This window comes from Triplophysa dalaica, chromosome 1 (assembly GCF_015846415.1).
Source record: "Triplophysa dalaica isolate WHDGS20190420 chromosome 1, ASM1584641v1, whole genome shotgun sequence".
Taxonomy (NCBI): Eukaryota; Metazoa; Chordata; class Actinopteri; order Cypriniformes; family Nemacheilidae; genus Triplophysa; species Triplophysa dalaica.
Genome location: NC_079542.1, coordinates 11,179,206 through 11,193,330, shown reverse-complemented (window position 1 = coordinate 11,193,330; position 14,125 = coordinate 11,179,206). Strand labels below are relative to the sequence as shown.

The following is a 14,125-nucleotide window of genomic DNA, read 5'->3' as shown; positions in this document are numbered from 1 at the left end:
GAATTGTCAAAACACCTTTCGAAATACTTGCTACAGACGCGAAAAACGCTGAAAATCGAACCCATTCCTAATTTTTAATGACAGACGAAATATCGGAGGCAGTGTGTAAATGTGGTTGACACAATGTGACGTCGTATTTATTTTTTAAAGTGCTTAAATTTTGGACGCAAATTTCAGATTCTATGAGCAATGGACGTTTCTACATAAGATCGAGAAAGATAAGGCCGCGAACAGCTGTTGACATCTGGCATTAAAGACACATTCGATTAAAATAAATCAAGTGTTCATCTTATAAGTCCAGCTGAAGCTTGGGCTTGTCAGCATGCAGAAATACATCTAGAACAAATGAAAGTCTGAAAATATAAAATGCCAAGAAGAAAATACATTGAAAAAACAGCATTACCACAAGAGTCAACACAACATCCAGTGTTGAAGATCACAGCTCTAGAACAGCCATTATACTGTGCCATTATACTGAGAATGACCGTTCATGTTGTATAGTAAGAACGCACTTCACAGGCTTCTATTGTTTCTCCATCGCTGTCATCATTACACATGCATGAAGTGTCAGACCAACAGGAATGCAGCTTTGAGAAGCTTGATGACATCATACATTTGAGATGAATGCAATGCAGCTATCGTGGTTTGGCAATAATTGCATTCCATGTTAGTGCATTCACTCACACTGGATGTCTGGATTTCAAACCCCCCACACATGTATATAGGAAACCTTGAGGATTCACCAAGGAAACCACGATTCCTGGAGGCAGATATAAAAAAATGACTGCACAAGCCGCAGAAGTCAGGCGCTAATGCTCTTATAGCCGCAGACAAAGCCACAGACGGTGAGCGCTCCCGATTCCCTAGTGTGCCAGACAGCAGTGGGTTAAGTCCATAAGCTCCCCAAAAAAATCCATATTCACAAGTCTTCTGATCAACAAACTGCTTAAAACCTTCCAAAATGTACTACTCCCCGAAGGCAAGATTTCAAGCATTTAGATTTTATTTGGCATTTTCATTTTCATATGCCTGCCAAGCCGAAAACTCTATTAACCTGTGGGGCATATCATCAATTCGGTGTGTCTTAATTGTGTAACCCCAGTGCAATGGACAAAATGGCCTTTTTAAAGGAAGCAAATTAATTTCATTTCATACTAAGACCTGCACAATCGCTTGAAGTTCCTTTAAGCAAATGCTATAATGACATCCACCATATCTGAGAAAATATGCCCAGTGATGGATCAGCTCTCTCCGGCTAAGTCTCTCAAAGTCAGGGCTAAATGGCTTTGTGATAAGCCGGTTGTTGATGTTTTTCACTCTCTTGAAAATCAATGAATCCTGACAATCTCCCTTCTTATTCCTGTCATACCCATGCGTTCACCGTGAAATGGCTCAATTGTTCACTGACACCGACAAAGGCGTTAACATACGACCATAGATGATATTTTTAAAGAACTCTTATTCTTCACTCCTGTCCCATTTTCTTTCTCTGAGGCCTCGCTTCAAAGACCGTTTGGCGTTTATTTTCCATTTGCCTGGATAGGTTTTGATCTGCGAGGCAGGTAGATGCAAAACCATGATGAGGTGATCGTCAAACAAGGCGAAGGTTGCGTAGCTAGTCGAGCAGAAAATATTCTTTATTTTTGTCCAATGATGTGCTAAATTGAGCCTTCCCTTGATACACACTAGCGGTGCTACATAGCTGAATCAGAAACCAGGTTAAAGCCAGATAGATGCCATCGCTTAACAAATAGATGATATTGCTCTGGAGACCCTTCTGCATCTCAGCCAGAGCACAACTAACTAAATATTGTCTCGCGCTTACACACTAAACCTGCCGTCCTGCAGAGAAAATACACGTTTCTATACAAAATCCGGGCCTACTTAAATGTAATGAAAACCCAAGGTTCAGCGAACAGCGAAACAGCACCTGAAGACTCCCTACAAACATCGCCTGTTTTCTTTCTTTGTCAACACACTCTTAGCGCTAAAAGTGTCATTACTTTTGATTGTACCCACATTTACCATTCTTTCTGATTACATTCAACGGTTGTTTTGTATTTTGAGAGTAAAAAGCACAAAAATCCATTCATGCTTTTTTGTTTTCAAGCATACTCCACTTTGTATGTGGAGCATGTTCAAAATTCATACAGTAGAACAGCTTTGTGGCAATTACACACCATGCAAACGACTGACCAGCCATAATGGGGAATTAAACATCAATGGCACTTCTGGCTTTCTATTGGCTCAAATGCAGGCCACTCTCGCTGCAGGGGTTGATAGTCAGAAAGTGGCCTGACTGGGGCTACAGCAGGTGGTAAAAACTGTTAATGGCTAAAAACAGCAGCTTCATCATTGTCCAGATTGTGTTGATTGTTGCATATCCATGCATAAAATTTGCCCCATTTTCAGCTAAATCTACTTACGCTGCATTTTACACACTATTTTGGGAGGTGCGAGACAGCAGCACAAAAGGGAAGATGGGGGAGGGCAGCGCAGCATGCCACAATCGCAGCCTATGCTAATCGGCTTTAATCCAAAACTGAGTTTAACAGAACAATGAGGAAAGGAAGTCGAGATACAGGGAGAAAGAGAAAGTGTTTCATATTTGCATTGCCTAAACACTGATCCCTGATGGTGCCACCTAGCAAAAATCTATTTCGTTTTTCAGCTACTCATCACTGCAGGAGCAAAAACAGATGGGATGGGCTACAAAGTTGAATCTACGATGTAAAACATCCAGGTTCAAGTATCTTGATTGATATTTCCCATAAGCCCCTTGTGTTCTGCTGATGTGCGTCTAGCACCTGTTAAATGATGCTTGATAATGGAGCTACAAGAAATGTGCTTCATGGGTTTTCATATTTCTCACAGGAAGCACCACGGCAAGGGGTGAATCAGTGCTAAAAATATAGTCTCGCTCTTCTATGAGTCATAGGCCCCCTCCAGCACGCATGTTCTCCAGCCAACACAAAAGAAGCGCTGGGAGAAGATGGAGGGAGAACGAGAGACGCAGAAAGAGACAAAGAGGGGAGATAGAGGCCTGGGGGTGGGGGGCTTTTATCGGGGTCTTGCAAAATCTTGGATGTCGTCCAAAAAAATGACATCATCTGTTATTGCTGCCTCATTAGTCTTTGATTACTGCGGAAATATGGCCAATCATCGATCAAGTGCTGGTGATGTGATACTTGCTCACCGAGAGGGGTCAGATAGTAACAGTCATGCCACTAAGTTCAATTTCAGCACCACAGGCCATTTTTGAAATACGCTTTGAATATTGAAGCATGCTGGAATAGAGAAATAATGATTCATGTGTTATTATTACAGAATATCAAAATTCGTCTGATCTGCTAAATTATGGAATAGTGTTATTCATCCTAATTCAATAAACAAAGCCTTGTCGGGTTTATTGATTTGCCTGCAATGAAATCTCACATGAAAGTCTTTTTTGTACTCCAGGCTGCTTCGTCACAAAACGAAAAAAGGGTGTCTGGGTGAACCTGCCCCCTCACCTTTTCTACTACCCCGTCTGTATCCAGCATTGAATGCAACGCCCTTGAATCTGTTTGGCGTTGAGCCACAGGCAAAGTGACACTGCCCAGCTCAAAGCGTCTGCTGAGAGTCTAAGCACCAGCCGCAGATCAGTCACTGCAAATCATAACAGCGTGAACACGTACTATATGTACAATCAAATCATTGCATAATCATGAATAATTGAACTAATGGGTTGTACACAATGTCATGATGCTTCTTTCATAACTTTGTGTATTGGTGTACGTGTTTTGTGACAGTGGTGAGGGGGTTACTACCTAACATGCAGGCAGCCATCTGTTCAACTCAGGGCTCTGGCTGCAGCTGTGGGGGGCCTGAATAATCCCCAATCCCCCTCATCTGGTCAACCAGTGAAACAGAGGGGCAACATGACCTGCTTTCAGCTGGCAAGCCAACCAAACAGGTCCAATACCTCGCCCAGTTTAAATCTGATCTGCATAAGTCAAATCTTTAATTCTTCTTTCACAATTTAGAGTATTAATAAGATCAAACTAATAACACAAACATAATTATGGAAATCATGTTACAAATAAAAAAATATAAATTAAATCAAAACTTCAGTGTAGTACTTCAGTGTAGCTTTTGCAGAGATGTTCTCTTGCCATATATTTGCCATAACTTTGACACCAAAGTATGCAATCATTGAAAAAGTTCTGTGTTTTTTCCATTTCACAGGGGCATGCACAGATTTAAATAGCGAATAATGGATATTCTGTATAACGTTCACATTAATGCAGACACATGGCAGCAGTAACATGTTTGGATGGCACATCAAATAACAAATATGACCAGATTCTGATTTTAATTGAAATGTTTTTATATAAACATGGTAAACGTGAGAAGCACAAAAATCCATGAAGCTTCTTGGATATAAGTGTGACAGGCTACAGCAGTCAGCCAGTCATTGTAACTGACTGTTTTATTCGCTCTGGTAAACATGCTGTTATATCTGCTGCTATTCACTGACAGTCCTTAACCATTAAACTTCTAAATCTAAAAATCGAAATGAACACACATAGTCAAACACTCCAGTAACCATAGTGACGCAGCTGAAGGCAAAGGGAGATGCCCACATGTAATGTGCTGAAATAAAGGGTTTTTCTGCAGCATAAAGCTAACAGCAGGAAATGATGGCTTCCAAAAAGCACTCTGTAGCTAATGTAAAAACAGATAGTACTGGACACAGCAGACGGGTTATAAAGCAAAAGAAGAGCAAATCTGCATTTGCATTCCAGCAGCAAGCACATGCCAGAAATATGCACTCCTATATATCAGCAACACTTACAAAATACTGAAAACCAGATAACACACAACCGCTATAATAGTTTCACAGGTTAATAATAAACAATTGAAGGTTAAATAAATAATTCTGTCTAAGGTTAAAATAAAACAACAACCAGAGGAATGGCCTGAAGGAGACCGTTGTTAAACATTGCTTGACTTTCAGTTCTGAACTCTGGTATTAATATGGAAAGTAAAGCAGATCTGCATTCAGGTTGAGAGCGGACGAGGCCCTGACCCCTCCTTGTGACAGTCTGCAGGGCTGTGTGATGCTGTTGCCATGCTAAACCAGGCAGCACTCGCCCAAGCCAGATGTGCTCAGCATGTGTGCCGCACCATATCCACGAAGACACGGCTGGCAGCAGTTGCTGTGCTGTAATGCAGAAACGCAGCCTCACTCCTTGAGTCGCCTCTGTCCAGAGCGCAACTAAATTAGAAAGACCCTTGCGCACACGTGCATGCGCACACACACACTAATTTTCCCTCTTTTCAATGTGCCCCTGGCACTGCCTGTCATCACTGCAGTCAAAGTGAAAATAATGTCGGTTCGCCCTCTCCGCACCTCACTAATCTGATTATGCCACTCGATCAGAAGGCTGCACTGGGGCTAGAAGCTAGGCGGACACAGGCGCATACACACGCACTAGCAGTCGTAAGGCCATCTGTGTGTACTCTGTAAGGCGTTAGGGTCTTGACACCACGGAGAGACCATAACCCCAAATGTAGTGCGAGGCGATGCCCAGGCAGCGTTACTCTTGTAGTTTGGTTTTTAAACATATTTTTAACAGCCGCAGAATGACCAAGTTCCTTAGTGCACCAGCTACAGCAATACGTGGGTGGATTGCATATTACGTCAGGGCAGGATTATTTCACTTTTAAATGGGGGTAAACGAGACAAAAAAAGAGTGTCTGAACCATATGTCCTGCCTGCTCCGATGTGCCAGGCAATATCAATAACAATGATTCATGTTGACACAGTTATCTAGTTAGAGAGACCTCTCATTGGCTGTGTCCGGGTCATATGGAGATGAGGGGCTGGTCACCTGATGTCATTAACAACACAAAGCTTATTTAAGCATGAGAAAAAGTCACTACTGGAGCAAGGCTTCTTCTGGATCATTTTCTTGACAACTGAACAAGAAAAACAGTAGTGCAACAGAATTCCTTACAACTTAACTTATATCTACATTTTTAATATTTACAGTAAAATAAAGAAACATTATAGCCTTTATGTGACGTATGCAAACATCATTTAAATGGTAAGAATAAATAAAAGTTTTTAATGAATCAACAACAGTTGGCTTAAACTGATTTTACCATTACTCTGGTCAGTGCACAATAGCGATAACAAAAAGTGCAGGAATAAAACATTACGGTAACTATTCCACTACATGTTAATCTCTTTTAATGATCTCAAGTCAGCTTTGAAGGTAAACCAAGCATTTGAGTTTGACTGTCCAAATAACAATACTGGGATTGGCCACTTCTCCAAAACTGCCATGTAATGCAGTACTGTATTCCTAATATTAATGCTTTGCTTATGTACAATTCCATGTACTAATAGGGGTAGAAAAAGTGTAGGTTTGGCATCTAATCTCTAGCGGGTTATATATACAGTATTTCCTTGTGGAGATTTTAAACAACAAGCCTTATGCTGTGTTTACACCAAACACTAACAATCGCGTTCCTCTCTCTTTATACTTGCTGGGTGATGCACAAAACATCATGTGACACGGAGATTCTTCACATGTCCCGTTAAACAGTAGGTGTCCAAAAGCTCTTTGCGCGAATATCTCGCTCGAGTTGAAAATTTTCAACTCACTTCCCGCCGCCCAATTGGCGCCATTCGCATCGCTAGTTCACACCTTCACATATTTCAGGTTTGGTGTAAACACGGCTTTATACATCATCATGAAGGATAAGTTTATATTTAATATTTAATTACAATTTTCTTAATAAAGTACATTGAAAAGCAGAATTCCTGCGTTTGTACACCGGATGTACAAAGTGTACGAAAAAATAACTTCACACTCTCTGTCTCAGTCTCACTCTATAGTGATCATGTCAAAATAAGCAACCGTGATCCGATTTACCACGGATTTCCAATCACTCATCAATAAAGTGTTGATGTGTCGTGTGTTAAACATTTGCTTCAAAATCCCAATGCCTGACAAATCAGTTATGTAAAGATTATGACATCTGACATATTGGTAAACACTTAACAGCCATCCAAAATTCTTACAATACCACACAGATATGAAAGCGTCTTCACGCTTTCAAAACAAGACCTTCAAGTCTCCCGGCCATTGTAGACATGAAAGAATGAATAGACCCATTAAACTCAAAGTGATCCATTCTACAGAAACCTTTGGCCATTCACTAAGTCCCAATGGTTCATCATATCCAGTCATTAGGCGTAAAATCACGAGCTCACAGATAATATCAGACAAGGCCTTAGCTCAAATTTGGCCTTGAAAGGCATTATTCAGCATGCATTAAGAGATGGGGGAGATCCTCATTCACATTCTAATAGCTCAGGCAGAGAAGCTACAATCAATAGCTGGACCCTCTAGGCAAGGCTGAGGAACCATGCGGCACAGCCACACAGAAAGCATATGTATAAAATTGCATAGAGCCTCCCCTGGTTTCCATAGAAACCCTCAACTCGCCTTAGACAGAGCAAAAAATATGTGCGTAACTATCATTGTATTGCTGGGTTATGCCGCACAGGCAGTGATTGGTTGAAATGCGTGGAGCTACCACAGTGCTGGTGCCACAATATTAATGCTTTCTGGAAGTATGATTTGCAAATAATGTTGTGTGCACATTTTCACCTGTAAATTCTCCCTTCTAAATACAATAAAGCTGACGCGTTTTGGTTCTGAATAAAGGGGACACCAGGCATCAGCAAGCACCTGACCAATGACACGGCCTGACCAAACCCCACCATATGGACAGGATATTCAGCCCCTCTGGGTTCTTTACCAATCAATCATGCATACAAAATGACATGACACCTCATTTCATTCAAATAGTACATGCACAATGGGAGAAACACCCAAAGAATATAATGAATGGATTCACTTGTAGTGTTATTCCAAAGTATCATTTTTCTTTTGATACCTTAAATTGTTTGCTTAGCCTTTCAAGTGTGGTTGAATCTGACACATGCAGTCAGTGTACTTGTTGAGCACACACTTTCTTTTTGCTGCAGTAACAAAATAGACCAACTCATCATCTTTCTAAACCTTAGTATGTTTTCCCTTGCTTTCTCCTCATCTATCTTTTTCATAAGAGTTCAAAGTCTAATTCTAACTGCCTGCTCTCTTGATCCGCATCTATTTCTCCACCTTTCACTTATTTCGCCCTTCCCTCCTGCTTTCTAAATACTGAACGCTTTTCTTTTACTTTGCATTCACAGTATCCGTTTTGGCCTGTACTTACACTCAGACACGGGAACACTTTTCACGGGCTGCGGGCTAAATGTCTATTCTAATTAAACCCAGAATTAGTCCATCTGTCGAGCAGCGGCCCACTGTTGGACTCCAGTGTCACCGCAGATGTACTAGCAGCATTTGAGGATGTTAAACACAAACACACAACAATCTAAGCTTCATAATTAGCGTCCATCTCTTGCTATGCGCGTAATTATAAATTCTGGTTGCGCCGTCTCTGTTCTCCCCTTCACATGGCAGGTCTAAAATTAAGACACAGTAGAACTATCCTAGTGGGTTCTGTAACGCAAACGTTAAGATTGCCAATACCCAATACCTAGAGTTGAAGAGCCGATCCCACACATAGCATCCGTAGCAAGACAGCAAAGGTGCAAGACAGCGCAGACAGGGATGGTGTGATGGAGATAGAGAGAGGAACATTGTGGGAGACTACAGCAGGAGTTCAGGGTCTCTGCTGCGTTTCTCTGATAAAAGGTTTCTCAGCTCAATCAGGCACTGGAGAGCAATTCTGCAGCGGAGGGGGATGGAGATCACCGAAACTACATAGACAATGGCACGTACAGCACCGTAGCACAGACAATACGAGCATCACAAATGAAACGTCTTAATCTCATCCACACATGACTACCACAATAGAAATGAAGATGGGTGCTACTTTATCGGGTCAACCTTTAAATCAAAGATTATCACTCTTAAAATTTAAATAAAACGTTGTTAATTCCTATCAAATTCAGATTATGTGATGTATAAGATTATTTAGCACACTAGAGTTAGTTCTGCCTTGAAGACAAGAGCCTTAAAATACTGGGATAATGCTATGTAGGGTTCAAATCAAATTAAATATTAAGGTTTCCGTTTCTTAATGCAAGTCCATTTTAACCAAATGTTTTAATTTACAACTCTATGCTGGACATGTTTAAACAACCACAAACAAACTATATTGCACACATTAGGATATTTACTTTGTGTTTGACTGTAAAAACTCAATGCAACTTGATGTGTCCAAAACCTCTCTCTTAAAGGGAAAGTTCACCCAAAAATAAATATTCTGTCATCATTTACTCACCCTCAGGTTGTTCCAAACCTTTATCTATGGCAGTAGATTGGGGGTGAGATATGATTGGTTATTGACAGTCTTCTAAATATCTTGCTTTCTGTTCAACGGAAAAAATACATTTATATAGGTCTAGAACAACCTGAGGGTGAGAAAATGATTGAAATTTCATTTTGGGGTGAACTATACCTTTAAATGTAATTCTGGCTGACGACAGCAGATTCAGCAAACATAATGAACACAATAAAAGGATCATAATAAAAAATGATAAAAGACTAACAAATATATATTTACATAATTGCTAGTCAACAAGGACCGAAACATTGCCAGTTAATTACAGCCTTAAATGAAAAATCTCTCTAATCTCACATAATAGCCCATCAGTGGAATAGATTCTCTGTTACTAACCATTCAAACACACATTCCTTTAACATTCCTCGTGCAGGATTATTATTTTGCATGACGTAAAGACCGCATATTCCTCCACAGATTAATATGTGTGCATTTTACAGTGTTAATAAGGGGTACTGAATGTCATTTACATAAATCATGGGTGGGAAAGAGGGGGTTCGAGGACTGTTGCTGTCTGCTTCTGATCTCTAAGATGGAAAGCATGGCCATTGTAAGAATAGGCTTGTGGGAAGGGGCGCAGCCATGACAACCAACCACTGCTATCCGGCACTCACTAAATGAGAGCCAACTGAAGGCTGGAATATGTCTGGGAGACTGCAACCCCCTCAGACAGAAATACACTGACAAATTGTTCACAAAGTCAGCTCAGCAAGACAGTCAACAGCTGACATTTCTAACAGGTTTTATGCGAAAAACACACAAAAAAAATTGTGGTTATGAAGATGATGTATCCTGAAGCGTCATTTAAATGTCGTGGTACAAAATATGTTTAAGTTAAATAATGAGTGCTCTTCTTTGGTCAAAAGAAAATCAATAGTACAATACAGATAAAGGCCATTTAGACATTTTGGGTCAATATAATTATAATTTTTTTGAAATTGGCAGTATTTTATATTTACAACAACTACATCAAATAAATGGTTAAGTATATAAACAAAAAAGATATTTGATATTTGGATCAATGCTTGTAATCAAACAGTTCTTGGCCACCATTGACTACCATTTAGGAAAAATGACTACGGTAGTCAAAAGTGCCCCAGAAATGTTTGCCTACATTATTTAATGTGTTCAACAGAACAAAGAAATTTATATACAATTTTTCCTTCTATGGTAGTCAATGGTGGCCAAGCACTCTTCCAAAATCCAAATATCTTTCTCTGTGTCCATCAGAACACATACATTTATACAGATTTGGAACAACTCGAGAACTCCAAGCAGAGAGCTGTAGGCTGTCTAATTTCTGTTCACCTCCAGCATTCTAAAGAGCATTTGCAGAACATTCACAGACGAAAGTACCGCTGTATACTGAAGCTTTGGAAACAAAACTAACGGTTCATAAACATTTAAAAGTGATGCGAGCAAGTTATGCATTTTGCCGCCTTTTCCTGCGTCGTCGTTACAAGAGACTGAGTAAACAGCTGCAGGCTGATGACGCAAACGACCTGTGGTTCAGAACCAAAAAATTATAATATGAAGGGTAGCAATCGAACTAGGGTTGGTCAAGCCAATCGAACTAAATGTGAAACCAACCTTAATTTTCTCCATCTTATACGAGTCTACCATTATTTCCCTGGACTATGCATTTGTGTGACCACAGCCATATTATAGGCCGGGAAGTGTTTGAAAATATCAAAGACGCTCAGAAATCACATGCATTATAAGATCTCGAATTTTGAGCGCTCATATTTTCAGAACTACATCCAGAGAGATGAGAGCAGCAGAGCCGGCCCACACGTGGAAGCAGCCCTTATTTGCGAACTCGGATCGAGATGAGCCGTACGTGCACTGCAGCAAAATGAAGGTACTTTGTGCGGTTCTGCCGGTAGCTGTTCACATCCGCCTTGCACCAGTGCGGCCCTTGCCTGAAGAGACCACTTATTGTAGACAGTCCAATCTGTCTTAACCAGTGATCTCCTCTAATCTTCCTCTACCTACTTTCGGCTGACTTTAGCATCAAGGACACAACGTGTGATAGCTGAAACATCACAAAGAAGGCAAAGATGCAGGCACGAACATCCGTTTTGATTTGGGTAGGTGAAGGAGGGGGGTAAATTAAACTAGAGCGTCCTTTTTACTGTTTCCCGTGGGGGTCCCGCTTTAGCACCGAGAACTCTCTCTCTCATCCCCAAACCCACCCCCCTTCCCATCCATCCCCTCCCCCAAGCTCCTCTTTCTCTGCGTGAGCCTCTCTCATGACATATGGGCTCTCCTCTGCAGCGGCAGCACTGGGAAGCAGCGTTTATTGTGCAGAGTTTTCTTCGCACCCATGCCAACGGCGGAAGAATGAGCAGGAATACCCTCCGCTAACCGGTCAAAAACGACCCTCTCTTCTAACCACTGGCTACAACAGGATTTTTTTAAATGCCAGTTGTTTAATGGCTGACAGACTATTCAGACACAGTGTGAGGCTCCTGTTAAACAACAAGCAATGGATGCATTTGTGTTAAATTACATAATTTGATTATATAATAAAGCTATATAAGAGAATATAAACATCTGTGAGGACTGAATACGAATGGCAATCAGATAAGGTGTTTGATATTCTTATTATTTTGTTAACGCAGAGATCTGCACACAATTCTATAGATTTCTTCAATAGAAGACCCCATGAAATGGCTTGATTCAGGTCGCTGTGGATTTAACGTACTGAAAATGTAGTTTATCAAAAGACACAAAGAGTGGTTCTTTTTTTTAAACTAGGTTTACGTCACAGCCATGAACCCTGACGTGCCTTTTGCTACTGCTAGTCAGTGGCAGGTGGTAGTAGAGGGAGGGAGAGTCTCAGCCTTTATTAGGCAAAAATATGAGTGCAATGTGAGTCATCAGGGGAGAGACTGGCGAATTAAAAATGTTATATCTGCGACTTTTAAGACTGAATATGAATGTTATCGTAGCTAGAGGTCATGAGGTCTTCAATGATTCAATTCAACATTTCAGTTAACATTCACTCATTTTGTAAGTATAGAGCGCAGCCCTTTTCCCAACAGCACCAAGCAGACCAGGCTCGGGTTTTCTCAAAACACAGCAGGTCAATCCATATTCAAACTGTTGGAGTTCATGTGTTGCATAACAGCTGCAGGCACTTGACTTGGATATTATGTCTGGCCAGAGACACTGTACTCTTTCAATGCCATACTAGAAAAAGCCACGGGCCATGGAACATAGAGTCCTAAAAAAATTCTCCACACTCCCAATCATTCCAAGCAATATGTCAACATTAACAGAAAGTTGACAAAATTCAAATGAATCTAGATGAGGATCTTTCCATGGCTAGCACCTTAAAACTTCACCTTACATCATGACAATTTCACTACTGTCTTAATAAAAGGCTATACTCCGTTAAAACAGTTAGTCTTGGGCACAACATGAAGTCTTCTTGCCAATATTTGCTCCTTGCCATATGTGACCGTTTTCATCGGATGTACTGCATTTGCTCCCTCAGGGGTCAGGGCCCAAAAGACACTGAAATCCTCAAAGCACATTACAATCCACATGCATTTAATAACAGATGAGATGTGAGACAAAATGTAAACAGGTCATTTATGTAAGAAACGTACAAACTTCAGCACTATATTCAGCACCACGACTGCAGAGGGAATCCGGTTACAGAACACATGAACGGATGCAGCAGAACTGTCCCATCATCATCACCAACATCTAAGAGCCATGAACCGATGTCAAAGATTCTTGCTCTTGTAAGAGGCAAACACATGGGGACCAGCAACCCCATCCCGTTGTCTGACAAATCGGGATTAACGGAATTAGTACGAAAGCAGAGCCGCAAAGCTAAACTGTCATTTGCGAAGACCAAGTTCGTTTTCTATAATAAAATACAAACGTTTGCCCCATCAAGTGCTTCTTTAAACTCATCATGATATGCTTAGTTTTAAAAGGTTGAAAAGTAGGCTTCTGCGAAAAACACGCACAATCGTCCCACATCTCCACACATTGACACGTTAGCAAAAGCAAACGCACATATCATGCGAAAATACTGAGCAGCGGTGAAAGCACATGTCACCATCCCCGAATTCAAGCACACAAAAGGACAAACCTGTCTGTCCTTTGCCAAGCGTCTTTTCCAGGCGATACGGTCCCACGTAATTCGCATGTTGCGAGCTGTTGTCTTTTCCCGACGATGACATTTTGCGTTATGGGGACGAAGTTGCGCTGCCGATAGATTGCTGCAGTTCGGCAATGAAGTATTTCTTCAGTACCGCAGTTATCTCCCCGCCCAGCTCTTGCTCCAGACGATGCCTCTCTCGATTGAGGATCGGTGGGGCTGCTGCTCTCTCCTCCGCGTCTCCCTCTTTCTCTTTCTGCTGCCGAGAGCCTAGAAAATCTCACACCAGCGTGTATGCGTGCGTGCGTGCGCCTGCGTGTGCATGTGTGCGATGCCTAGCCTGCGCCTGCGTGTGCGCGCACAACACACATTTTCTCGTCATAGATGCAAACGAACGCTGAATGTTTTAAAGTCGTTTTTGGATAGACAGATAAAATTATGCGTATACTTTTTAAGTTATTAGATCGTTACATTTGTTCAACAAGCAATATAATAAGAAATACTCTATTTTAAATATCTATATATGCTGCCATCTTCCCTTTGAAATCACATTACTGAATTAAATCTAAATGTCGAAAACTAAATAAAATG

General features: G+C 41.0%; 1 protein-coding gene across 4 annotated transcripts in view; it reads right to left on the bottom strand.

Moving 5' to 3' along the window:
- The window catches only part of brsk2b (BR serine/threonine kinase 2b), a 102,189-nt gene extending 88,356 nt beyond the window's left edge, over nt 1–13,833 (bottom strand). For all 4 annotated transcript variants that reach the window (XM_056755419.1, XM_056755434.1, XM_056755424.1 and 1 more), the window contains exon 1: nt 13,526–13,833. In XM_056755419.1, coding sequence (XP_056611397.1) covers nt 13,526–13,616 — 91 coding nt within the window. In that variant the 5' untranslated portion in view covers nt 13,617–13,833. The remainder of the gene's footprint in view (nt 1–13,525) is intronic.
- Between the last annotated feature and the right edge of the window lie 292 nt (nt 13,834–14,125).